The sequence below is a fragment of the Mytilus trossulus genome, chromosome 2 (genome assembly GCF_036588685.1).
Source record: "Mytilus trossulus isolate FHL-02 chromosome 2, PNRI_Mtr1.1.1.hap1, whole genome shotgun sequence".
NCBI lineage: Eukaryota > Metazoa > Mollusca > Bivalvia > Mytilida > Mytilidae > Mytilus > Mytilus trossulus.
The window spans coordinates 69,560,634-69,587,417 of NC_086374.1; the positions used below are offsets into that span (position 1 = coordinate 69,560,634).

The 26,784-nt window shown below is 32.5% G+C and overlaps 1 protein-coding gene across 19 annotated transcripts in view; it reads left to right on the forward strand.

Annotated features, from left to right (window-relative positions):
- Positions 1–9,822: 9,822 nt before the first annotated feature.
- LOC134707893 (uncharacterized) overlaps positions 9,823–26,784 on the forward strand; it is a 49,825-nt gene continuing 32,863 nt past the window's right edge. For 14 of the 19 annotated variants that reach the window (XR_010105783.1, XM_063568030.1, XM_063568041.1 and 11 more), the window contains exons 1-5: positions 9,823–9,911; positions 13,391–13,562; positions 16,757–17,890; positions 18,764–18,918; positions 19,554–19,779. Coding sequence is in view for 18 of the 19 variants with exons in the window: in XM_063568030.1 (XP_063424100.1) it covers positions 13,427–13,562; positions 16,757–17,890; positions 18,764–18,918; positions 19,554–19,779 (1,651 nt within the window). In the remaining variant the exon portion in view is untranslated. The other 5 variants (XM_063568039.1, XM_063568038.1, XM_063568033.1 and 2 more) reach the window with 4 other exon arrangements.

Here is a 26,784-nt window from a genome sequence, read left to right on the forward strand (position 1 = left end):
CCAAAACGAAGAACTTAAGCATTGTATTTAATTCCTTGATGTAAATTCAATTCATTGTTCTTTGAATTATCGATTTCTGATTGGTCTAGACGAGAGGGTAACATTAAAAAAAATTGTCACCCGCTCAGCCATGTGATAGAGTAAATTGACACCCTCGTCTTAGCCAATCAAAATATGGCATTTTAACGTGAAGTATAATAAAGTAAATTGTGCGTTAGTCTACAAAAAATATTAGCGAGTTGAAATGGAATTCAAAACAATCGTATGCTTCTAAAGTAACCCCACCGGGAACCCCAGATAGTTCGCATACTACCGGTATACAGATAAACTCTAGTACGAGAAGTGGTCAGTTATCACCTATAGAAATACCAGAAAGTCGATCACCCGTAACTTGTAAACAAAACATAGAAAACAAATATTCTAACGGTAATAACAATAGTGATAAAGTTACCGGTTTACCGCACAAGACGCACGAAACGCAAAACGCAGGAAACAGAGACATTTCAAAATCAAATACGGAAAACAATGACATTACTTATAAAATTCCTGTTCGACTTGAAGGAGTCACTAGCAATGTTGAAACGACGAATGAAAACTTTTTTTACGGGTGTTACAAAGAATAGAACGGCTAGGTATTACCTGTCAGGAATTGACTCAAAATCTACGCGAGCTGGAATTTTAAGTTACCTAGAAACTAAAGATGTACATGTTACATACTTACGTTTGTTTAGCACAAGGAACAATGATCGTCGGATATCTGCAAAGCTTAACATCGCAGAAAACTGTGCAAAAAATGTCGAAACTGAAAACTTTTGGCCGAAAGGCGTGTATTGTAGAAAATAGTTAAGCAACCGTGAATGGAATCAACGCTTTACGGATGATGCTCATCATGAACCAGACTCATAATAAACAATCAAAATGCAGTGTCAAATATTATTTTCCCTTGTTACCTTGGTTACCTTGTTTCTTATAATGTCTAGTCTAAAACTTTTAGCATGGAATGTAAGAGGTATTATGTCTTCTACTGTATGTTTGAGTAATTTATTAAGAAGTACTGATTGTGATGTTTGTATTATCTCTGAGCATAAACTTAAAACCAGATCCTTAAATTATTTGTCAAGTATTGAGCAAGGGTATAATTGTGTATGTAAAGCTGATTCCTTGCCTAATTTTTATAACGCATATCATGGTAAAGGTGGTATTGCCATCCTGTATAAGAGCACACTTCAATTTTCTATTAATGAAATTCATGATACGAACTCTAAAAGAATTGTTGGTCTTGAGATCAAAACCCCATCTAAAGGGTCATTATTTATTTTTGGTGCATATTTACCATCTGATGAATCTGTAGATAACTATAGAACTGAACTTAATACATTAGATGCATTATATACTCATTATAGTAAATATGGCAATGTTATAATCGCAGGGGATTTAAATGCCAGTTGTCTTGAGATAGATAAATTATGTTCAAACAGGTACAAATCTGCGGAGCTTATAAAATTTGTTAATAGATATCAATTACTGTTTTTAGGTGGAAAAATTAAACATAAAGGGCCAGATTATACATTTATTAATAAGACATCAATGATTGATTATATTCTTATGAATGATAGTATATATAGGCAGCTTAAGTCTTATGAAATACTTAGCGAGGGTTCGGTTAGTAGTACATCCGATCATTTACCAATTTTAGCCGAAATAGTGTTGCAACATAATCCTCATCAAATATTGAATTCATTTAGTAAGCTACCAGCATGGCACAAAATAACGGATGATCAAATCGAAAGGTACAAACAATTTTTACACGAACCGTTACAAATTCTGATAAAGAAAATGGACTCGGATAATGCAGATATTGATACTTTATACAACGATATGGTGACTATTTTACATGCTGCAGCGGATAAAACAGTCCCGAAGTGCGGTTTTAATCCTTTTACTAAACCGTATTGGACATCTGGTGTTAAGATTGCCCACGAGAAGGAACGAACATTACGAAAAGCCTGGGTTAGTGATGGTCGCCCTAGAGGTATGCAACACGATTCATATAAATTATATAAGAGAGCAAAACATGAATTCCGAAATATGCAACAGGCTGCGTATGAACAATATATACAACAAACTAACGATGACATTAATAAGGCAGCTGAATGCGATATCCGTCTTTTTTGGAAACTTATTAAACGTAATAAAACTGCCTCGTCCAAAATTTATCCTGAAATAATTCAAGATGATAATGTATGCAACACTCCCGAAAGTATCGCTAATGCATTTATGGACTACTTTTCGAAACTCTACCAGCCGGACAGTGATGAAATGTATGATAATGACACGAGACAACAGATTGAACTTGAGTACAATAATATATTAAAATCTTTTTTTAAACAAAACGTGTATTTACCAGGTGGTATTATAAAAGAAAGTGAAGTCGAGGGTATTATTAAACTCTTGAAGCGTAGAAAAGCTAGTGGCCATGACAAAATTCAACATGAACATCTGTTGTATGGTGGAAATACTTTAGTCCAATGCTTAACATCGTTATTCAATCTAGTTGTGAGTAAAGGTCGTATCCCAAATGGATGGAAACTAGGTCTCCTTGTTCCATTATTTAAAGGCAACAATAAACCTAAGACTTCACCGGATAGTTACCGACCAATCACTCTACTTCCATGTGTTCTCAAAGTGTTTGAGCATGTTATTAAGTCAAGATTGTTGTTATATGTCTTTGATGATAATGTCTTTCCGAACCCTCAGCAGCAAGGTTTTCAGAAATATCTCGGATGTCTTACTGCATCCTTTAATTTACATGAAACTATATTTCATAATATTGAATTATTTAGTAAAATTTTTGTAGCATTCCTGGATAGCAGAAAAGCATTTGATACAGTATGGAGGATAGGTTTAATGTACAAATTGTCTAAACTTGGTGTAAATGATAAGCTATGGTTAATAATTAATGACTGTCATTATAATACGAAAAGTGCAGTTATTGTCAATCAATGTCAATCAGATTTTTTCCCTGTATTAGAAGGTGTACGACAAGGAGGTGTGCTCTCAGGTTTATTGTATTTAGTATTTATAAATGATTTGATTTGTGATCTTGAAAAATTTAATCCAAATACAGGTATTTTCAATATCAATTGTTGTGCACCTGCTCTTGCAGATGACATATCATGTATTGCCACATCTCCAGCTTCCTTACAACGTATGCTTAATGTGTGTAACCAATATTCAAAGAAATGGCGTTTTCGTTTCAATGCAAATAAGTCGTGCATCATTCAATTTTCTGTGAATACGAGAGAGACCAATGTCAATTTTCCATGGTTTATTGGTAATGAACGTATCCCGATAGCAAATAGCTATCTACACCTAGGTATAGAACTAAACTATCGATTTAAATCAAATCAAAGAACTGAAAGTTCATGCAGAAAAGGCAGAAACGCATACTTTGCGTTGAATGGTATAAAGACAAATGCAACGAATCCGTGTGTATTACTCAAACTATATAAAACTGTGATACTACCCAGTGTGTTATATGGGTGTGAGATGTGGAATAACATGAAATCTTATGATAAAACCACTTTAAACCGGTTTCAACATTTTATAGTGAAGCATATTCTCAACTTGAAAACTTCGACTCGATCTGATATGTGCGAAAGTATTCTTGGTATTCATCCAATAACAGGATATATTGACAAAAGAAAACTTATATTCCTACAAAAACTGTGTACCTTAGACATTTCCTCTCTTTATAAGAGAATATTTCTCACCAGATTATTTACTTTCTTTATAGACTCTCAAAGGAAACACTACGGATTTATCCCTGATATCATTGACATTTTAAAACAGTATGGACTTATGAATTACCTTCTTGACTATATAGAAGATGGAACATTTCCATCAAAACAAATTTGGAAGTCTGTCGTTTATAACGCAGTTGATAGTGTACAGTTAAACAATTGGTTAAACCGTGTTATTTCTGATGACAGCTTCACACGTTTCAGGAATATTCACACGTCAGTGGCAATTACGGAATTTTGGAAACATTCAAATTCTTTTAATGAGATTAAAAATTCCTTTTTAATCACTAAATTAATAACTGAAATACCAAATACAACAAGTAATACATGTGATATATGTACAAGGAATTTTAAAGATGTTTATGTACACGCTTGTTGCAATTGTCCAAGTACCAATGCACAGCGCGAAGTTTGGTGGGACATTTTAAGTGACAATTTTCCAGTGCATCTTTACTGTGAACTAAGCATGTATGACGACGAAATCCTGTTTCAAGTGTTACTCGGTCGAAAACCATTGACAATTTTTTCAAGTATAGATGAATCGGTTCAATTTCTTAAGCTTTGTCATGCACATGTTATCCAGTGTGTAGCAGAATATAGTCGATCTCTTAGACAGTGTTAGTAGATGTGTCAATACATGATGTGTCACTGCATTTATACTTTAAATATATTTTGGGAACTATTTACATATCATCTTTTGTGTATTTACCTTATACTTTGCTCTTATACTAATAATTAGTTGTAATTATGTTGTAATGTTTGCTTATATTCATTAATTGTATGTTCATTGAATCTCATTTATGAGGAATTAAAGATATGAAGTAGTCTGGAACTATAGTTTCTTTTAAAACGTTTACTTATACCGTATAAACTGTACTTGTGAACAAGGTTTTTTTTATTACTTTTGTGCGCATCAAGTGCATCTCATAACACATATTTCTAGAATTTCAATGTTTTCATACACAGTTGAGTAACAGTACTAGTCTATGTGCTTGCTAGTACAGTCCAATATGAGCTACACTAAATTCCCTTGTTGTATATGATCTTGTATGTTTAAGTATCGCCAAGTTCATCCATTATCTGTTCGATTTTTGAGCAGTATTAAATCTTAATTGCTCTAATTCTTTGCAGTGAGAAATAAAATGTTCTAGATCTTCATTTTCCGTTTCACAGATTGTGCACATCGGGTTAACTTTCGGATCGAACTTAGCTCTTTTGGCTTGGAATATGTACGTTTTAGTACTTATTCTTGCTTTTATATAATATTTCTCCTGCCTTTACATCTTTATTTACTATTATTTTTTACATTTTTACATATATAATTGTGAGCTTCATTTAATGGATTGATCTGTATCTCTATGTATTTAAGTGATGTTTTTTTTCTATTTTTGTCATACTTTTCTCCATCATGATGAAATATCGCTATATTTTGAATTTCTCATATGTTTTATATTGGAATTTCCGCTTTAGATATAAATGAATTAGTTTAAACACAGTATTTATTGATGAAGAATTTTAATAAATAGTGTAGAAATAAGATGTAACAAATTTGGAAAATATATAATATTATAATGTATATAAAATTATAAATCCGTCTCCCCGGCCGCAAAAAATCATTAGTTGTATAATATTGAAAACATGAATTTCTTTCAAAAAGTCTTTGAAGTATTAGCAATAAATTTATCATATATATAAAAGAAATTGAGAAAGGAATAGTGGGATTTGTCAAAGTGAAAACAACCCAACCAAATAGCAGAAAACGGCAAAAGACCACCAATAGGTTTCTAATGAAGCAGAGACATGTATTTATGTCTCTGAATAAAGCGATAAAACTCCACACCTGGAGACGCGCATTTTCTATGTTCAGTGGACCGTGACATTAGGATAAAAAATCAAATTTTGCATTAAATTAGAAAGAGCATATCATAGGGAACATGTATACTAAGTTTCAAGTTGATTGGACTTCAACTTCATCATAAACTAACTTGACCAGAAACTTTATAATCTAAAGCGAACTGACGCACATACAGCAAAACTAAATGGGCTAAACATGTCACAAGTTTTGTGAGATCTCAATCCACCCCTTTATCTCTAGCCACTGTGGAATCAACAAGCACATGCATTCTGCACGCTAAAAATCAGTTTAAAGGAGTATAAATCCGATGTTAGAATTGGCAGGGGCGGATTCCGGATTTTAGAAAGGGGGCGAAGTTTTTAAGATCGCCGAGTGATTGATGATTGATTGTTGGTTGCTTAACGTCCCGTGGCAAATATTTCATGCATATTCAGGACGAAAGATCGCCGAGTGGAGCGAGGCTATAAAATTTTGGGACCTTTTGGGGGATAAAACATAATATAAATAAAATATGCACTTTTTAAACGGTTCCTGGGGGTGGGCCATCAGTGGCGGATCCAGGAATTTTCATAAGTGGGGGCCCACTGACTGACATAAGAGGGGACCGCTCCAGTCACGCTTCAGTGATTCCCTATATAAGCAATCAATTTTTTTCTCAAAAAGGGGGGGGGGGGCCCTGGCCATGTATATTTTGTTGTTACTGTAAAGAGTAAGGGTTTGACATTTTCCGGATTTTCTCTATTAATTGTTTATCACAAAATGATAGTAGGGATCCAAATCTATAGATATAGATGATGTGGTATGAGTGCCAATGAGACAACTCTCCATCCAAATAACAATTTATAAAAGTAAACCAGTATAGGTCAATGTACGGCCTTTAACACTGAGCCTTGGTTCACACCTACATGTAACAACAAGCTATAAAGGGCCCTAAAAATTACTAGTGTAAAACCATTCAAACGGGAAAACCAACGGTCTAATCTATATACTAGTATATATATAAAAAAAAACGAGAAACGAGAAACACGTATAAATTACATAAACAAACGACTACTGTAGATCAGATTCCTGACTTAGGACAGGTGCAAACATTTGCAGCGGGATTTAATGTTTTTTAAAAGTGGTACCAAACCTTTTCCCTTTTTTCTGAAACAATAGTACAACATCACAACATAGAAAAACACACTATAAAATATCAATTGGCAGGCTTTACTCAATCACAAAACACAAATTAACACACTATGAACGAATAAATTTGATGTGGGACTTGTCAGTAAAAAATAGACACGGAGAATCCTCGCTATTTTGTTCAGTCATAACTTCACAATTTTTTGTTGTTGTCACGAACAAATGAACAAGATATATGTCGGGGTATTCAATGGAATTCACAATACGACAGACAACCAACAAACTTAAGGGAAGTGAGGATCCACATCAACCAAAGGCTACTAATGAGTTTGAAATGACACCGAAATAAATAATGACGGTCGGTAAATAGAGACATAAAGGCCACACCAAGCAGGCCGGTTGCAGTTCAGGTATTTCACATCCGATATTTTATGGAAATATTCTTTATAAAGCACAAAAATGTCAGTATCCACCTCAGAAGCTAACAAAACCTTTAAATAGACTTAAGAAGGGATATAGTTACAATACTGTAGTAAGGTCATTAAAGATTGCATATTTTGGCGTTAATATTGATTCACTTATTCGGTCTTTGAATCTGATATAAACACATTTATTTAAAAACCAATTGTTGGCATGACACGGGTTAGTTATGCTCATATATGTTATGATGATATGCTGCTAAACCCCTCACGGGAAGGATTGTGCCTGATATTCATATGATGAAGACATATTCTTTTAATCAGTTTAATTGAAGTCTGGAGCTGGCATGTCAGACTGCTAGTAGTCTGATGTTATTTGTGTATTATGTCATTTTTTTCTTTTCTTTGGTTACCGTCTTCTGACATCACGATTCAGACTCGGACTTCTCTTGAACTGAATTTTAATGTGCGTATTGTTATGCGTTTACTTTTCTGCATTTCAATTGGCTAGAGGTATTAGGGGGAGAGTTGAGATCTCATAAACATGTTTAACCCCGCCGCATTTTTGCGCCTGTTCCAACTCAGGAGCCTTTGGCCTTTGTAAGTCTTGTATTATTTTTAATTCTAGTTTCTTGTGTACAATTTGGAATTTAGTATGGCGTTCATTATCACTGAACTAGTATATATATATTTGTTAAGGGCCCAGCTTAAGGACGCCTCCTGGTGCGGGAATTTCTCGCTGCATTGAAGACCTGTTGGTGACCTTCTGCTGCCAAGTTGTCTTCTCTATGGTTGGGTTGTTGTCTCTTTGACACATTCCCCATTTCCATTCTCAATTTTATGGTCTTGAAAAATGTAATTAATATATCAGATTGGGTGGACAAGATTATTGTTTTCAATCAAGATATGGCCAGAATTTTTGTTTAAGGCAAAAATCAGAGTCAATTTTTCTTTCTCAAATATCTCAGACTGTCTCCTCAAACCAAATGGTTCGTACCTTAAAAGACTTTAAATATATCTAGAGCTTATACTGACTGGAACTCATTATTCCGAGCTGTGTTCTTTTGAAATAGATTAGGGCGTTTGGGTTAAACATGTTTTCAAAGGTAAATGCATGATATTGCCGTGGAACTTTTTTTTTTCATGAGAGTGTTAATAGTCTATAAAGTGTTAGTTTCTGTTGGGTAGAATAGTGAAAAAGATGTCAATACGTTGTTGCTCAATCATGTGTCACGGTCTATTGCTTTTAAAGGGGTCATGCTAGTTATCCTCAGCCTAAGCAATGTGTTAAGTACTGCAATTTTAATTTCAAAATGACTGAGCGACGCACTAGTCACTCCACCATAGCAATTCATATTACTTTGACAATCAGTAAATTCCAGCGAAAATATCCTTTTAAGTAAAGAATTGTCGCATAAAAATTGAATATTAGAGTACACGGGAAATGACAAAGTTCAGGAAGTCTGATCTGATTACTCACTTTACAAACAAACAAAAATGCCCGAGCCCTCTACGCCCCACTTTGGATCCGCCACTGATTTGTATTTGGTAACAGAAAAAACTAAGCAAAATGACAATGCTCAACATAAATCCGCAAACGAAGAACAGCTCATTGAAGAAGTTACTGACATGTCAGCTTGGCGGACTTTCGACTGTTTCCGATGATCATGTTAAATTCAAGTACAATCCCACTCGTTAGGTATGAACTATCATGCCATCATAAATTATACGAGGATGTGAACATAGCCGGTATCATGCCACCATCAGGTATCATGCCACCATCAGGTATCATGTGAAAATGTCATCTTTAATAAATTGGCAATTGTATCGAAAATCCTTCTGGTATAATTTTTCATTAACACATAGATTTATGTCGTTTTAAATCAAACATGTGTCAAATAAGTTGTCACTGAGATACATGAGCGAATCCACGGCATATAAACACCCTATGATGGTGCCGTGACGCACGATGCCAAGAGATGGTCACCATTCTAATAACGGATAATGAACAATCGAAAATGAAAAATCATCCGTGACTCTTTACAAGGTATGGACGGTGTAGTGGTATGACCGACACATCCTCATATGGACGTCATAGATATATATAGTATCTAAAAAAAATATTTCTTTTCCCAGACATGACCCCCAACAAAAACAATTTGGCTACACCGCAATCTCTCGTTGTTCTTTAATCAACTAATTTACCATTCATGATTACACGAGGTCCAACAAAAAAATGCATAGATAAATTAAATTAAAAAAAACTTGATAAAAATCGTGTTTTCATGATCCAATAGCTAAAATATGTAATTACAAGTATTGTATGCTTCTTTTTGTAACTTCATTGGGTTGTAAAAGGGTTGACCGTGTGTACGTTTTTAGAAACAAAGCTTTTTCACCCCAATGAAGATCAATGCAGTTACAAAAAAAGCATTCAATTCTTAAATAAAGTCATATGCTAATCAATTTTCTTTTTCCTTATACTTGTATTCTCAATATGCTGCTTGTGAACCCTTAATTGGAAATAAGATGTATCTTATATTTTAATCTTATAAGACTTATACATTGATACTAGCTGAGATTCACATTTAGGGCGAATCGACCTGGCGAGAACGATCTGGGACGAAAGAACGTTATCGCCCCAAACTAATAGGGAACCAGTTATGCATACCTAATAAGGCGTTAAACCCTTCATCTAAAAACTAAGTATGTATTCATGTATAAAGACAATAACAACAACATTGACAAAATGACCGCATTTAAGTTTATCTTCTATCTATGTTTATACAAAAATCAAAATATTTAAAAGCACTGACAACATTGCTAACTCGGTCAGGTTCATGCTGCCAAATAATTTTTTCAATGACAAAGGGGAGATAAGTGAGGTTTGAAAAAAAGAAGGTATTTTTTTGTTCCAAAGGAAAAATAATCCACAGAGGCTTGCTTTGTCAAGAGCATAATACATTGGAACCAACTGGAAGACTGACTACACCTTAGTTGTATGTGAAAATACTGGTGATAGCTCCAAGGCAGCAAGTCTTCAACAATGTCAGCCAAATAGCATAGGTTCAGATTAGTCCAAATAATTATGACGTTTGGCAAGGCTATTTGCGTCCCAGAAAAAAATTAAAATAGCCTTGCCAGACGTCATAATTATTTGGACTAAGGTTCAGATTATCTGATTGTTCTATTTATAGTTATCCTTATCTACTCACTGATTAATTTAATCAGTCTCACTTGCGGACAAACTTATCCCATACCAGCAGTGTTACTATATTAAACAAACAATTACTGTAGGAAATATGAAATAGTAACGTTTTGGTCTTTTATAATTTCAATTTAATAAATATGATTATGTAAAGACTGATTCAACATTCTTTTTATAACTAGAAACATTTCTGAATGTTTATATAACAAATATATACACTTAAAGGCCATCCCTTGTTGTCTATATAGAAAAAATAAGTATAGAAGAATATTCTTTTTTGGTTGAAATATTAGTTTAAAATAGTAATGGAATGTACTCTTTGACAAGAAACCCACACAAAGTCCTCTTACATAATTCCCTATATATATATATAAAGAGAAGAAAAAAAGTACCCATTGCAACAAAATTTTCTGCAAACTCTCTTTTAAAATTTTCTATAAGAGTCTATTTTTACTTACCATGGAAGAATATTATAGATAAATATTTATAGTTTTAGAGCCCAAAAAGAACAGCATTTTAAAGAAAATGACATATATAATGTATAAAATTTTCTCAATAAGATGCATTAAGAAAGTACGCAGAATCAATTTACTCTGAATCTATTTCACACAAGAGTCTTTCTCAAAAAGTTCTTTTATTCTTTATACTCAATTTCAAAGTTTAACAGATCCATTTATCATGTTTATGTACTTTAGGATTCTAACAATAAAATGACATTTTCAATAAAAATAAATAATAGACTTACAACAACAGAAAACCGCAATTTTGAAATGTTTTATCAAATTTTGAGTATTCATCCCAAAAATTATATATGAGGACCTTTTCAACCGAAACAACAATGTGTTGGAAGTTTAAGTTTAAAAAAAAAAGTTCTGGATAGAAATTAATTTTTGATTTTGGTTTGAGATATCTATTAACATGATTGATGGAATATTGTACAAAAACATGTAAAATTCGCAATATCAAATCAAAATGGCTTCAACAGCACCTAATAGCGCAGGATTTTTTTCAACATATCAAAGTGCAAAAATTGTTGAAAAATATTTCAAGTTTATGATAAAGACTTTATAATATTCGAATTCAAGTAGGCTTTGACAACTTTGCGAGACAATCAAATGCAGGGAATTTATTCCATCAAATACATATATATATATATATTTCAAAGACCCTCTAAACCAAGACCAAAATCATATATTTGGAATATTAATTCTTATATTGTGTTTCGGATTAGAATTTATTCATTTTAAGTTAAATTTGTCTTTCCATGCCAAAATCTACACAATGCAAAAATAGAATGCAAAAAGTATGTTCTATTGAGTCACATAATATACTTTACAAAATTGAATCTGCCAGTGATTATTATAATAATCAGAGAATACTTTTTATTAGAATTATTGTGAAACTTATTCATTATAGAAGTATGGACTGTATAATTGTTTACAACAATGAAAAAAAAGTAAAATCTGTCCTCTTAAGAGGAAAATTAGAATAAGGAAAAATTTATAAAGATTGATAATATAAGTACATTTAATTAATATAAAACACTGAAAATCTATTCAACTGTACATTTTGTAATATGTTTTGTTAATTTATTTTTAATCATTATATATTAATATAGTTAAACACAATGTAAATGTTTACTTTCCAATTTTACAAATTGATATGCATTACTATACATGCTATAAGTTAAAGTAATACAATCATGCTGATTGTTTGTCCGCAACATCCGGGTTTTCAGAGATAAGAATAGTTATAAAATCTGCATCTCATTAGATGACGTGTAACATAGGGGAATCTGATCCTATGCTATTATAAATTATATATTGAATAGTAGTTGGAGATCTAGTCCGAGATTACTCTGACGTCCAACGGCTCTTTTGCCAGACAAGCTGGGGCCGTAGGACGTCAGAGCTCATCCCATATAAAAAAGTGGATATTTCCCATTTCAAAATAGATGCACTGCTTCGTTGCTTCTAGGCCAACTGACGGCCTTGGAATAATGTAAATCTGGCATCAATATTTTTCATGTATCTCTTCATTTATGTAAGTTTCACCTCCCTGTCGCCCTTTATTTTCTCATATTTAGACAGATTTCACAGTAACCCATTCATTCAAAATATATTTCTGACACTGTATGTTCATGTTATTATCTCCCCTTTATAAACTTACACACACTGCACAAAAAACCTTCATTGTATATAATTTACCTTTTAAAATACATATAACACATATAAAAAAGAACAGCAGATACCAACAATGAAGAGATTGATGCCCGATTTATATAATTCAAAGGCCCTGAGTCGGCTCCAGAAGCGACAAAGCAGCGCATCTATTATGGGTGGGCAAATATCCACTTTTTAATATGGGACGAGCTCTGACGTCCCACCGCCCAAGCTTGTCTGGCAAAACAGCCGTTGGACGTCAGAGTAATCTCGGACTAGTTACAATATTGTCATATTTTAATTCCCTGTTTGACAACTGTTTGGTGATCATTAAGATCCTGATGAAACGTGTAATAAAAAATATGTTGTACATGTATATATTGACATTAAATTATCTATGAATTGGTATATATGACATGCTGAAGCTTATTTCTGTTGTAATTGATATGATAACTTCTTTAAAACTATGATACTGGGCATTAATTTATAGGAAAAACTATATGAATTACAAGTTCCATTCACAATGATTGATTTTCACCAAATTCAGATACTCTGTCAATACATACATTGACATAATGCTTCAAGGAGGCACAACCCTTGTTGAAAGCTTTAAATAAGAAAAGAAAATCATATAATTGATAGAACTTACTAGTACATGTACTTGTATTACATGTATTAACTGTAACTTGTAACTTACACTACAATCACTTGGCATGCTTGAGTATTGTGCATTAGACATTGTGATTACTTGAGATCTTAGCTTTTGATGAAATTAACATTCTGTTAATTGTACCATTTATCATGTTTATTTTCAGCACTTTGATGTGTTACATGTTTTAACAGCATCAATCATGATTGATCTAAGTAAAATAAAGGAGGATTTTTCTGTTCTGGTCAAGGAGGCTCAACCATGGACCCTTACCCAGTTTGTCATGTGGCTGGACCTCAAATTGTCAGAGTTCAAGATAAAAGGATATATGGTCTTAGGTGAGTTATTTTCAGCCGCTTTGCATTTCCCTTATAATAAGAATGATTAGTTTCATGTAGTTTTTCAAGCATTAATGGTTGTTAATTGTATGAAACCTACCAGCAGAGTACATTGTAGACTTAATTGATCTTCTTCGTTCCTTTGTGGAACATAGGGCAATTGTAGAACATAACATTAATCATGTTAATAAAATCTCATTTACATTAAATTAACCCTTATTACAAAAGTGAATTAATTATTACACAAATAAATATTACAGTTATTATGCTAGTAAATTAATCATTACACAAGTAAATAAATTATTACACAAGTAAATTAATTATTACACAAGTAAATTAATTATTACACAAGTAAATTAAAATTTTACTCTTTCTCGCCACTGTCATGACTGTCTCTAGTATTAAAAAAAAGATAGTTTGTTGTTTTGTGCCTTACACTAATTTAAGAATGTACAAATTATGTCAACTAATGAATGTATAGGAATTATATTAGTCTATGGCATAACACATTATGTAAATTAACAAATGAATAATGCCTAATCAAGTTGAATTCATCATAGAGCATGAAAGGAAGTATAAATTTGATTTTAAGTAAATTCAGAACCTTTTTAGCTCACCTGGCCCAAAGGGCCAAGTGAGCTTTTCTCATCACTTGGCGTCCGTCGTCAGTCGTCCCTCGTGGTCGTCGTCATTGTTAACTTTTACAAAAATCTTCTCCTCTGAAACTACTGGGCCAAATTAAACCAAACTTGACCACAATCATCATTGGGGTATCTAGTTCAAAAAATGTGTGGCGTGACACGCAAAACCAACCAAGATGGCCGCCACGGCTAAAAATAGAACATGGGGGTAAAATGCAGTTTTTGGCTTATAACTCAAAAACCAAAGTATTTAGAGCAAATCTGACTGGTGTATAAATGTTTATCAGGTGAAGATCTATCTGCCCTGAAATTTTCAGATGAATCAGACAATCCGTTGTTGGGTTGCTGCCCCTGAATTGGTAATTTTAGGGAAATTTTGCTGTTTTTGGTTATTATCTTGAATATTATTATAGATAGAGATGAACAGTAAACAGCAATAATGTTCAGCAAAGTAAGATTTACAAATAAGTCAACATGACCAAAATGATTAGTTGACCCCTTTAGGAGTTATTGCCCTTTAAAGTCAATTTTCAACCATTTTTCATAGATTTTAGATATCTTTTACAAAAATCTTCTCCTCTGAAACTGCTGGGCCAAATTAATGGAAACTAAGCCACAATCATTTCTAGGGTATCTAGTTTTAAAAATGTGTAGCGTGACCCGCCAAACCAACCAAGATGGCCGCCATGGCTAAAAATAGAACATAGGGGTAAAATGCAGTTTTTGGCTCATAACTCAAAAACCAAAGCATTTAGAGCAAATCTGACTGGTGTATAAATGTTTATCAGGTGAAGATCTATCTGCCCTGAAATTTTCAGATGAATCAGACAACCCGTTGTTTGGTTGCTGTCCCCTAAATTGGTAATTTTAGGGAAATTTTGCTGTTTTTGGTTATTATCTTGAATATTATTATAGATAGAGATAAACAGTAAACAGCAATAATGTTCAGCAAAGTAAGATTTACAAATAAGGCAACATGACCAAAATGATTAGTTGACCCCTTTAGGAGTTATTGCCCTTTAAAGTCAATTTTTAACCATTTTTCGTAAATTTTAGATATCTTTTACAAAAGTCTGTACTCCTCTGAAACTGCTGGGCCATATTAATCGAAACTTGGCCACAATCATTATTGGGGTATCTTGTTTAAAAAATGTGTGGCGTGACCCGCCAAACCAACCAAGATGGCGGCCATGGCTAAAAATAGAACATAGGGGTGAAATGCAGCTTTTGGCTTATCACTCAAAAACCAAAGCGTTTATAGCAAATCTGACAGGGTAAAATTGTTGATCAGGTCAAGATCTATCTGCCCTTAAATTTTCAGATGAATCAGAGAACCTGTGTTGGGTTGCTGTCCCTGAATTGGTAATTTTAAGAAAATGTTGCTGTTTTTGGTTATTATCTTGAATATTATTATAGATAGAGATAAACTATAAACAGCAATAATGTTCAGCAAAGTAAGATTTACAAATAAGTCAACATGACCAAAATGGTCAATTGACCCCCTAAGGAGTTATTGTTCTTTATATTCAATTTTAAACAATTTTCATAAAATTTGTAAATTTTTACTACCAGTAATATTTTCCACTGAAACTATTGGGCCAAGTTTATTAAAGATAGTGATAATATTAAGCAGCAAGAATGTTCAGTAAAATAAGATGTACAAACATATCACCATCACCAAAACACAATTTTGTCATGAATCCATCTGCTTCCTTTGTTTAATATACACATAGACCAAGGTGAGCGACACAGGCTCTTTAGAGCCTCTAGTTTTTAAACAGTCCAATAAGGCACTGTCAATGGGCAGGTAAGATAATACAAACAAAGGCTACCTAGTCACAGTGCAACTAAAATTAAACTAACTGAAACTGAGGCTCTACATGCTCTGATGACAAAGTGCTACCAAGATTACACTAACAAAGTATGCTGTAGAAAAGTACACATATACCCAAAATATGATGACATCACCATACATGCCATAACTAAACAAAGAAAAAGACAAACAGACAAACAATAGTACACTTAACTCACAGTGAAAACTTATGACTGAGCAACACAAACCTCACCAAAAACTGGGGTTGATCTCAAGTCCTTATTTAGTTACTGTAACATTGTGTAAACAGATCCTGCACCACATGTGGTACCTGTCATGTTGCAAAATATGATCGATTTGTTCAAGCATCTCAATGCTTCTCATCTTAACATGCACACAGTCCATGCAGTCACCTTATCAATTTAGTCTTCAAAATAAAGGTTTAATGAATTTGGAATGCTTATCATTTTAAATGATGCAAATAGCAAAATGAATGACATTGATAGTTTCAGTAATTTTATATTAGATAAGTATTTTTTTTTAATGTTTAATTTAAAATATAAAGACCACTCACTCATTGTAAAAAAGATAGTATTTATCTTTCAGTATATTGTTCTTCTGCTGGAGACAATATTTTACGAAGATCAGTCTGATGCAATGAATTCAATGCTATTTATATTTGATTTAACATATAAGGTATGGATGGGATAACATATTTGAAATGGATTTTGTTTTTTCAGATCATAATGTAAAGACTAAACCAAAGTGGTTAGTTGATGACAACGTTGCAGGTGATATTACCCCAAGTCCAGCACCTTGTCAAAATTGTAATAAACCAAGACGGGAGGAAAGACAATTCTATTCAGACATTCATGCATCTCCATCTGAGTTACAGTATAGGACTGTTACCAAAAATGTTTCTGACAATTCACAGCAACAGGTACAGGAAGATTCAAATATCAGAGGAGAAGTGGGAATTATCGATTTATCAGACGGAATAGGGCAGCGTAAAAACAATACTCAAACCTCAGGAAGAACTGAAAATATTCAAATGCAAAGTTATAGACAAGTTTCTTCGCATGATTATCACATGGGAGAAAAAGAATCAAATTATTCAAAAAGTGAAAAACGGCCCCGTCAAGAAGTCATAGAAATAGATGCTCCTTCACGGTCACCGCAAGAGAAACGTTTCATTTCAGGATCTAAATCATTTCAAAAGACCAGCACTCCTCGTGTCATACAAAAACCTAAAAATAGACAATCATTATCAATGGGAACAGCTATATATACATCTACATCATCAACGACCACACCTACTTTCTCAACAAGTTATTCAATGTCCACACAAAGAAGTGTTCAATCAAACAGGAACTATGCTCTTGGAGCACCACCAGTCACATCCAATGCTTTCTCTACGTCAACAAATTTATCTGATTTTCAGAATCTGGAAAAATTAATCGCACAAACTAGCCAATATAATGAAATCCTTTCATCACACAATATTCCTCCTCCTAGTGTTGTAGAACAGTCGAAAGGATTCACTAATTCTCAGGGTCACCGTCAACCGTCACAAGTAAGTGCAGCGGAGTCACAAGCTAGTTTTGGACAGTCTTCGTTATGTGATATAAACGTACAACCACATCTGACGCCAACAAGCTTTAGTGATACCGTGTCGGATCCGTCACATTCACAGTATACTATTACTACTAACCAAGATCAAAACTTATATACTCCACAAAGTGAAGCCGTTCCAGTGGCTCTCCATGTTATTAATAGAGAAAATTCTGTTGGATCAGTACCATCTACGTCAGATATTACTGAAATTAAAATTGAATCGGATTCAGAGGACAATATGAATGATTCAGTTTTAACAGGTAGGTCTGTTAACCCATTGTTATTTAAAATACAACATAACAATGATAAACACAAAAGCAAGCAGATAGACATAATTGAAGAGATAGAAGATAAAGATGTGCATGGCATGTATGGAGACAACCTTAGGAATTCAGATTCCTTATTAGATACAAACAAAATGTATATGTACCGATTATCAGGTTATCTGCATGTTGATATCGTAAAATATCAGCTGCGAGACATAATATGAAGCTTTTTGTCGAGTGAGCGTAGTGAACGAGATCAAAAAGCCTTCATATAATGTCAAGCAGCTGATATTTTACAATATCAATATGCAGATAATCTGATAATCGATTTATCGGGCTATATTTGCGTGTTTCAGAAGTGTTTTCTTTGTTTCACAGCACACAAAAGATGACTTGATAAGTTCGGGTCAAAGTTATTAACGTCGGTTCAAACATTATGACGTCGCTGATATGTCCGGGTCAAAGTTATTAAGGCCGGGTCAACGTATTTGAGGTCACAAAGACATGATACGGAATAATATTAAGAGCTGAACAGAGTGATATAGACAGAGGGACGACCGATAAACTTATATATATATCCGCAATATGTGTTGTCAATCTAGTATGTATGCTGATTTTCTTAAAAATGCAATAACTTATCTCAATTTTTTGGCTAATATCATTTTAACTCTGCAGGTAGAAAAATGTATTAATTGCAATCATACGACATCTCATTTTATTCATGTTAATACATGTATATACATATTGAACATGTTGAATAATATTGTATACAAGTTTGATAACAGAAAAGTGGTTGTTTAAAAACCCAATAAATTTTTTGTTTGAAACATGTTGAACAAGGATAAGAAAATAATTTTCTCTTTGTAGATGCAAGCCTTGCAAGTATATCGCAACCATCATTAATGGACACATTACCAGACTCACAGCAGCCTTTACAAAGTCAATCACAGTCCTTTACTGAAGAGCCTGGAGGTTTACCAAAACAAGGTTTAGTGGACCCAGAAACAGCAAAAGCATATCAGGTACTTTTGGCCCTGCTATTGTTTATATTAATTAGTTATCTTACAACACTTCATCTTAGAGATATAGGACCCTAAAAGACTTTCTTGTGCCATGTGTGGCAAAACAGTGTAAACATGATAAAGCAACAGACCACCATTAACAATCAATCATCATTCTCAGATGGTTGAATGGATTTAATGAACAGTGGCAAAAATTTCGTAAAAGTATCTTGTTCCTTGTTTTTGTAATTGCCAATTTTTCTTTCATTAAACTCAATTAATTTTTCATAGAGAATGTGTATGTAAATGTATTTTCAGATGGTTGAACTTGCAAATGGCAGTGGTGTTTAATATTTGATAAAAACATATTTAAATGTATTTCCAGATGGTTGAACTTGTAAATGGCAGTGGTGTTTAATATTTGATAAAAACATATTTAAATGTATTTTCAGATGGTTGAACTTGTTAATGGCAGTGGTGTTTATGTATTTGATAAACACATATTTAAATGTATTTTCAGAAGGTTGAACTTGTTAATGGCAGTGGTGTTTATGTATTTGATAAAAACATATTTAAATGTATTTTCAGATGGTTGAACTTGTTAATGGCAGTGGTGTTTATGTATTTGATAAAAACATATTTAAATGTATTTTCAGATGGTTGAACTTGTTAATGGCAGTGGTGTTTATGTATTTGATAAGAACATTCAACAAGCATTCAAAGTGGGTGCTGAGAGTCAAACTGGAACATACAGTGGAGAAAAAATGGCTCGATATCTTCTTAATGTGTTCTGGTCAAGAAAGGAACTTGTTGGTGCTACATTGTCGAAAGCTGGACGGGGGAAGAAAATTTTAAACCAACAGATTATAGAGGCTATTTTAGGTAATTATCCATTTTCTTTATTGTTGGCTTGGTTTGTTGGAAAATATGTGGGACCTGACTTCATGGAAGAAGCTCTCTTTTTACCATGGCTATAAGCCAGGGCTTTTGCCATCTCTTTGTGTCTGACGTCTGTCTGTTAACTTTTTATATTTTAATCTTTGTATAGATCTGAAACCACATAAACTCATTGCACCAAATTTGCCATTAAGTTCCTGGAAAGATCTGGTTAATTATTTATTATTTTGGTTGCCATCCAATTTTACATGTCTGCCATGGACAGATAATATGTTCATATTGGCTGAAATTTTTAAAAATCTTCATTTTAAAACCACAAGACATGATGAATGTATACCTTGTAGGAAATCCTAAGATCAAATGATTGAGTTGATATGATTGAAACTTTAACATTTATAAACAATTCTGAATTTTCTGACTAACTGAAGTCAGCATATTTGGTGTCATGAGTTATCTCCCATCCTTTTTAAACAAAAACTGACTTCTACAACATGTAAAAGTCAGATCCTGCTATTGTTTTTGTCTCCTCTAAAATATATAAGTCAAAATATAACCTACAATGTAAAATACCTATCTTTCTGGGCAATGCACCTACATTTAAAAGTTAAGCATCTACATGACAATTTCAAAAACCGTGTCTGACAATTTAAAAAACCCTGTCTATCAACAAAAAATATAAATTAGACACCACTGGACCAATTTGACCAAATTGTGACCTGAGTCATCCAACATGTCCAAAGGGTGTGTAATGGGTAGGTTTAAATATTTTATGCTTACATTTAAATCTATTACAGAATAGAATGCTTCTTTTTGTAATTTTGTTAGCCAAGTCAAAACGCTTTTACAAAACTCAAAAGCACATTTTGCATGAAAACTTGGAAAAGGAAGTTGCTTCATATCACAAATGTGTAAATCAAAGCTTTAAAACCCTATAACATTCAATTTTAATGCTATAATAATATCAATGAAATTACCTTGTACAAGTTAAATCAGGCTGAATACTAGTTTTCTGTGCATTGTTGTAACATTGTATGAAGAGGACTAGTAGTCAGAGATATTGGTATTATAAGTTTGCAGTGAATTTATACTACATGATACATTAATACTAAATAAATTAAAAGAAGAAACAAGATATATGAAGATCTAGATTCTCCACGGTTTTAAGGGCGTGAATTTTCCTTACGAAGATGTGGGCAAAAGATGAAAAATTGAAGAGTAATTTGAATAGGTAGGTGTTATTTTAATTTTGTATAAAACATTCTCTGCTTTAATTTGCCCTATGGGCTGCTTGTTTAGGCTTTAAAACTATAATCACACCCTAAATGATTTAGAAGCTGTCCTGTATTTTGGGGGATTTGGAAGCAACAAGCCACAGCCAACACAAGCATATGAAAGGTCAAATAAGAAATTGTGTGTTTCTGATTCTGTGAAAATGTTGAACTTCATAAACTTCTAGAAAACTTGAAATGTTACATAAATACATGTAAGTCATTGTTTATTTTTAAAGTATTGTAAATCTAACAATCACATAGATTAATCACACAATTAAGTATATGATCTTCCAAGCGCTCATTTTCTTATCCTATATCATGTTTATTACTGACTTGTGCGCATGGTATATTATATGTTATTCAGGGTTCAGACAGGGTATATACTGTGACATTCCCGGCTTAGAGTTTATATCCCCTGAGCCGAAGGTGTTGTGATGACGTTTTTGAGGTTTCAATTGGGGATAAAAACGTCGTATATACCCCGGCAGTTTCCTGAATATATACTGACATCTCTGTGTTGTTATCCAATCACAAACCTCGACACATTTGTAATCCGTAATATAATATAGTTGTATACTGTTAATTCAGAAATTATAGTGGTACATTTTTATTTTTGCAATTTATGAAGAATGGACTAAATGCAAGATTAATTATTGCCATTGTCTACTGATTCAATTCAGAATTTGAGTTTTCATAGTTGCAGTAGCCCAGTCATATTATTTTCATTAATAAAAATCCTGCAATAATTTATGAATTTACAGTGATATGACAAAAATAAAAATAGTGAAAACAGTAAAAATTCTGAAAATTTCATATAGCATTTTTAGCTCACCTGGCATAGCCATGTGAGCTTATGCCATCACTTGGCGTCCGTCGTCGTCTGTCGTCGTCCTTCGTCTGTCGTCGTCCTTCGTCTGTCGTCTGTCGTCGTAAACTATTTCAAGAATCTTCTCCTCTGAAACTACTAGGCCAAATACTTCCAAACTTTAACTGAATGTTCCTTAGGGTATTTTGTTTATAAATTGTATCCGAAGTTTTGATCTATCAACAAACATGGTCCCCATTGCTAAAAATAGAACATAGGGGTCAAATGCAGTTTTTGGCTTATATCTCAAAAACGAAAGCATTTAGAGCAAATCTGACACAGGGTTAAAATGTTCATTAGGTCAAGATCTATCAGCCCTGAAATTTTCAGATGAATCAAACAACCCATTGTTGGGTTGCTGCCACTTAATTGGTAATTTTAAGGAAATTTTGCAGTTTTTGGTCATTATCTTGAACATTATTATAGATAAAGATAAACTGTAAACAGCAAAAATGATCAGCAAAGTAAGATCTACAAATAAGTTAATATGACCAAAATTGTCAATTGACCCTTTAAGGGGTTATTGTCCTTTAAAGACAATTTTTCACAATTTGTTCATCATATTTGCTAACTTTAAAAAATCTTCTCCTCTAAAACTACTCAACCAAATTCAACCAAACTTCAACTGAATGATCAGTAGGGTGTATAAAATAGATTTGTGTTTTATTTTCTATTTCGTCAAAAAATATGGCCGTCATGGCTAAAAATAGAACACAGGTTAAAATGCAGTTTTTGGCTTATATCTCAAAAACTCCAGCATTTAGAGCAAATAAGACAAGAAGTTAAAGATACAGATAAACTGTTAATAGCAAAAATGTTAAGCAAAGTAAGATCTACAAATAAGTCAATTTGACCAAAATTGTCAATTGATCCCTTAAGGAGTTATTGCTCTTTAAAGACTTTTTCACAATTTGTTCATCATGTTGACTTACTTTAAAAGATCTTCTCCTTTGAAACTGCTGTATCAATTTCAGCCAAACTCAGGCGAAATGAGTTTCAGAGTATCTAGTATAAATTTTATATTTTATTTCCTTGTATGTCAAGAAACATAGCTCCTATGGCTAAAATAGAACATAGGAGAAAATTATTAATTTTTTTTGGCTTTTGAAGAAAATAGGACGATTCAAAAAACAGTTAAATAAATTGAAAAGCTAAAATAATCATTGATGAGAGATTTAACAAAAAAAATTAAGGTGAGCGATTCAGGCTCTTGAGAGCCTCGTTATTATAAATATCTGCATGTTTGTTCTTAAGTACGTGTACATTAATGTGATGAAGGTGGCATAAAGCTGTTTCTTACTATGATACATGTATGTAACAATTTGGCTTGCTTGAAATGCTTACATAGAGTGTAGGTGTGTGAAGTATAATAATGTGCTTGTGTAAGAAACACAGGTTTTATTTGGAAAGATCTTAGGTAGGTTATTTAACTTCTGAAAAATGGATCCTCCTAAGACATGAAAGGCATATACATTGTATATCTAACACTTTATGTGCAATTTTGTAGTATAATAATTTCTTTAAATCTTTGTCATTTAACCCTTTCTGGACCCATGCATTGTATAGAAAAATTTAATCAAATTGTTTTGTCGATGATGTAAGAAAATGGTTGGATGAGTTTAAGACTTATAACTTTTGTCACCTCAATGGTGTTAGAGAAATTGACATCTTTGTAGAACGTGCAAGGTACTCAAAAGATTTTTTGTTTGTCAAAAATGATAATTTATATGATAATCATTAGAGAACCCTATGCTTATTTTGTTACTTGTGGATTATCTATCTTGATTGGATAAATCTGATAATCCGCCAGTAACTATGTAAGAATCGCTAGATGTAATTGTTTTATAACAATAACACTGCATATCATTATGTGACGTGAAGACGATTCTGGCTTGGAGATAACAGACCACCAATATACGGATGTTTTTTGCAGTTTTCTGTTTGAAATATAGTCATCACTCTCGTGCAAAAATATATCAAGCAATGGGAAGTTATGTAACAGCAACCAATAGTTGGGGAAGAAAAAGATTGCTAAGACTAAAGGCCAGTCAAAAGAAGCCTGTAGCTTTATAAGGTAAATCCATTGTGAAGTTCATTTACTGTGGTTTGAAAAACTCTTGAGGTTTATGGCTAGTACCATTTTAGTCATAATAAGCTATTAAACATTCGAATAATAGGGATTTGTTGACCTTGAGACATTTATAATATTATTTCATAATTTCATGTTTTTGCGGTAAAGATGGCTTTAATTTCTGACTTTAATGATACTTATCGATTTTCCAAACTATATCACTACTTTTGTGAACATTACGCACTATCCATATGCAGTGTAACACATTTTAAGAAATTTATCGATGAAATATGAGCTCAGATATATATTCAAGATACTAAATGAAATGCATGTGTACAACAATGATGAAGACATTATCTTTCGGTCAGTTTCAGATGTCTGGAGCTTGCATGTCAGTAACTGCTGGTAGTAATTGTTAAATTATGTATCATTGTCATTTTGCTTAGTTTCTTCCGTTACCTATTCTCACTTGGGACTCCCAACTTCTTTTGAGCTGAGATTTATTGTGCGGATTGCTGTGTGTTTGTTTATTCTACATTGGCTAAAGGTATCGGGGGAAGGTTAAGATCTGAGCCTAAAAAAATATAGAGGCATTAGGCTGTTACCTGCTCTTAGGTAGGGTTGAGCTCTTTGACACATTACCACAATTCCATTTTCAATTTTATTGTTAATTAAATTGTACATCATGTACATGGTTCATCTGATCTAAACAATTTTACAGAATTTATTAAAATTGGAGTTATCTTTCTTGTTGAGAATTGTAATTGAACCAACCACTTGACTTTTGAAATTTTATATTTCTGTTATTTAATTGTATGTTTCGTTAATTTTTTTTAAATCAACCAGTTATATATATATGATGAGATATTTTTAAAGAGTCTTCTGTTTTTTCATAATTTTTATGTTAACATTAACTGTAGATTTATCAAATATATTTCATTATTTGGTTTTATATATACATGATATAGATGATTATCTTAGTGAATGTTAAAATATTTTGGCTTATATTTATGTTCAAGGTTTTGTAATTTCCTATTTGCAATGTTTGAATATATTTTATTTTTATTTAAATTGTGTGTATTGTAATAACGCATGTAATTTTGTATTTTATTTAGGAATTAAATGCTTCTTTTTGTAACTTCATTGGGGTGTAAAAGCGTTGACCGAAGAACATTTTGTATGAAGTGTGGAAGCACTTCATTCTAAAAATGTGCGCACGGTCAACGCTTTTACAACCCTATGAAGTTACAAAAAGAAGCATTCAATACTTATAATTACATTTTTTAGTTATGATCATGAAAACATGCATTTTATATTTTTTTTAAATTTAATTCACCTGTGCACTTTATTGTGGGACCTCGTGTTATCATGCATGAAAAGTTGTATTGAGTAATGTAATTGCTTTATGAATAACACATGATGCGCAGTTAGCCAATCAGAATAAGGTGTTATAGTGAAACATACATCTAATGTAATATTAATTATTTTATAATGTTAAGCTGAAATCACAGCAAAGTAAACCAAAAGCCCAAAACATGTGTAGCAAACAGATTGATTTTTTTGTTCACTTTAATATGAAATTTTAGAAAATTGATAACTTATTTGTTATATAAAATTTTACAAAGATGTAGAAAAATATGCAATATCGAGTATTTACTATGGGGTGCATTGAATATGCTGTGTTGATTCCAGAATCATGATAACAAATTGTAACTTTTTGTTATTGTTAATATTTTTAGAACACTTCTTTTTAGTTATTGTGAAATATGTATGTATAAGGAATCTATGACACGAATTAAATTAATATGACAAAAAATATATATTGTCAATTTAGAAATTAGTGTGTGCATTTATTGCGATTTCAACAAATGGTAGATCAGAATGTAAAAATAATTATTATGAATATAAGAAAAACTGCATGCAAAAATATATGACAGATTTCAGAATGAGAGTTTTTATTATTGTAATTTTGACTCTGAGTGAGTTGAATAATATATTCAAACAATGAAAAAACACTGAATAATTTTGAATTTTCAGTTAAGGAGTTAAATATTGTTATGTCTAGCTATTGGATATTGTGCTAATTATAACTTTTATCACATGCACCTTATATTTATTCTGTGTCAATCATTGGGTTTCGGAATAGTCTGAACAATATTTCTGTGCTGGCATGAAAATACTGATATTGGTTTACAAAAATTTGCTTTGCATGGGATATCCTCTTTGGAATACAAGCTCTTAATTTTTAAGCTTTGGAATAACTTGTATTTTGGTCCTTAGTATCAATGAAGAGACAACCATTGAAAATTACAATGAGTGTCTTAGATTCTAAAATATTAGTACCTTAATGTTATTTAGATCGTTTCCCCTCTTTTACAGATTTTTGTGAGACCAATGGAAGACACAAAAGGCCACAGTGCAGAAAGGTCTTATACAATGAGTGTCTTAGATTCTAAAATATTAGTACCTTAATGTTATTTAGATCGTTTCCCCTCTTTTACAGATTTTTGTGAGACCAATGGAAGACACAAAAGGCCACAGTGCAGAAAGGTCTTATACAATGCTGTCACATCTAAAACATTTAAAGAAAGAGAAAAATTAAAAAGGGAAAGAACTCTGTTAAAGCAAAGATTTTTGGATCTTAATGTTTTCTCAATAAAATGATGTTAAGGACCTGAATAAAAATATAATTTTGTAATTTTCTGTGAAGTTTTGTATGTGCGAATTATTCTCCGTTTTGTTTCTGACACCCAAATGAATTTATGCTGTAAAAAAAGTCAATG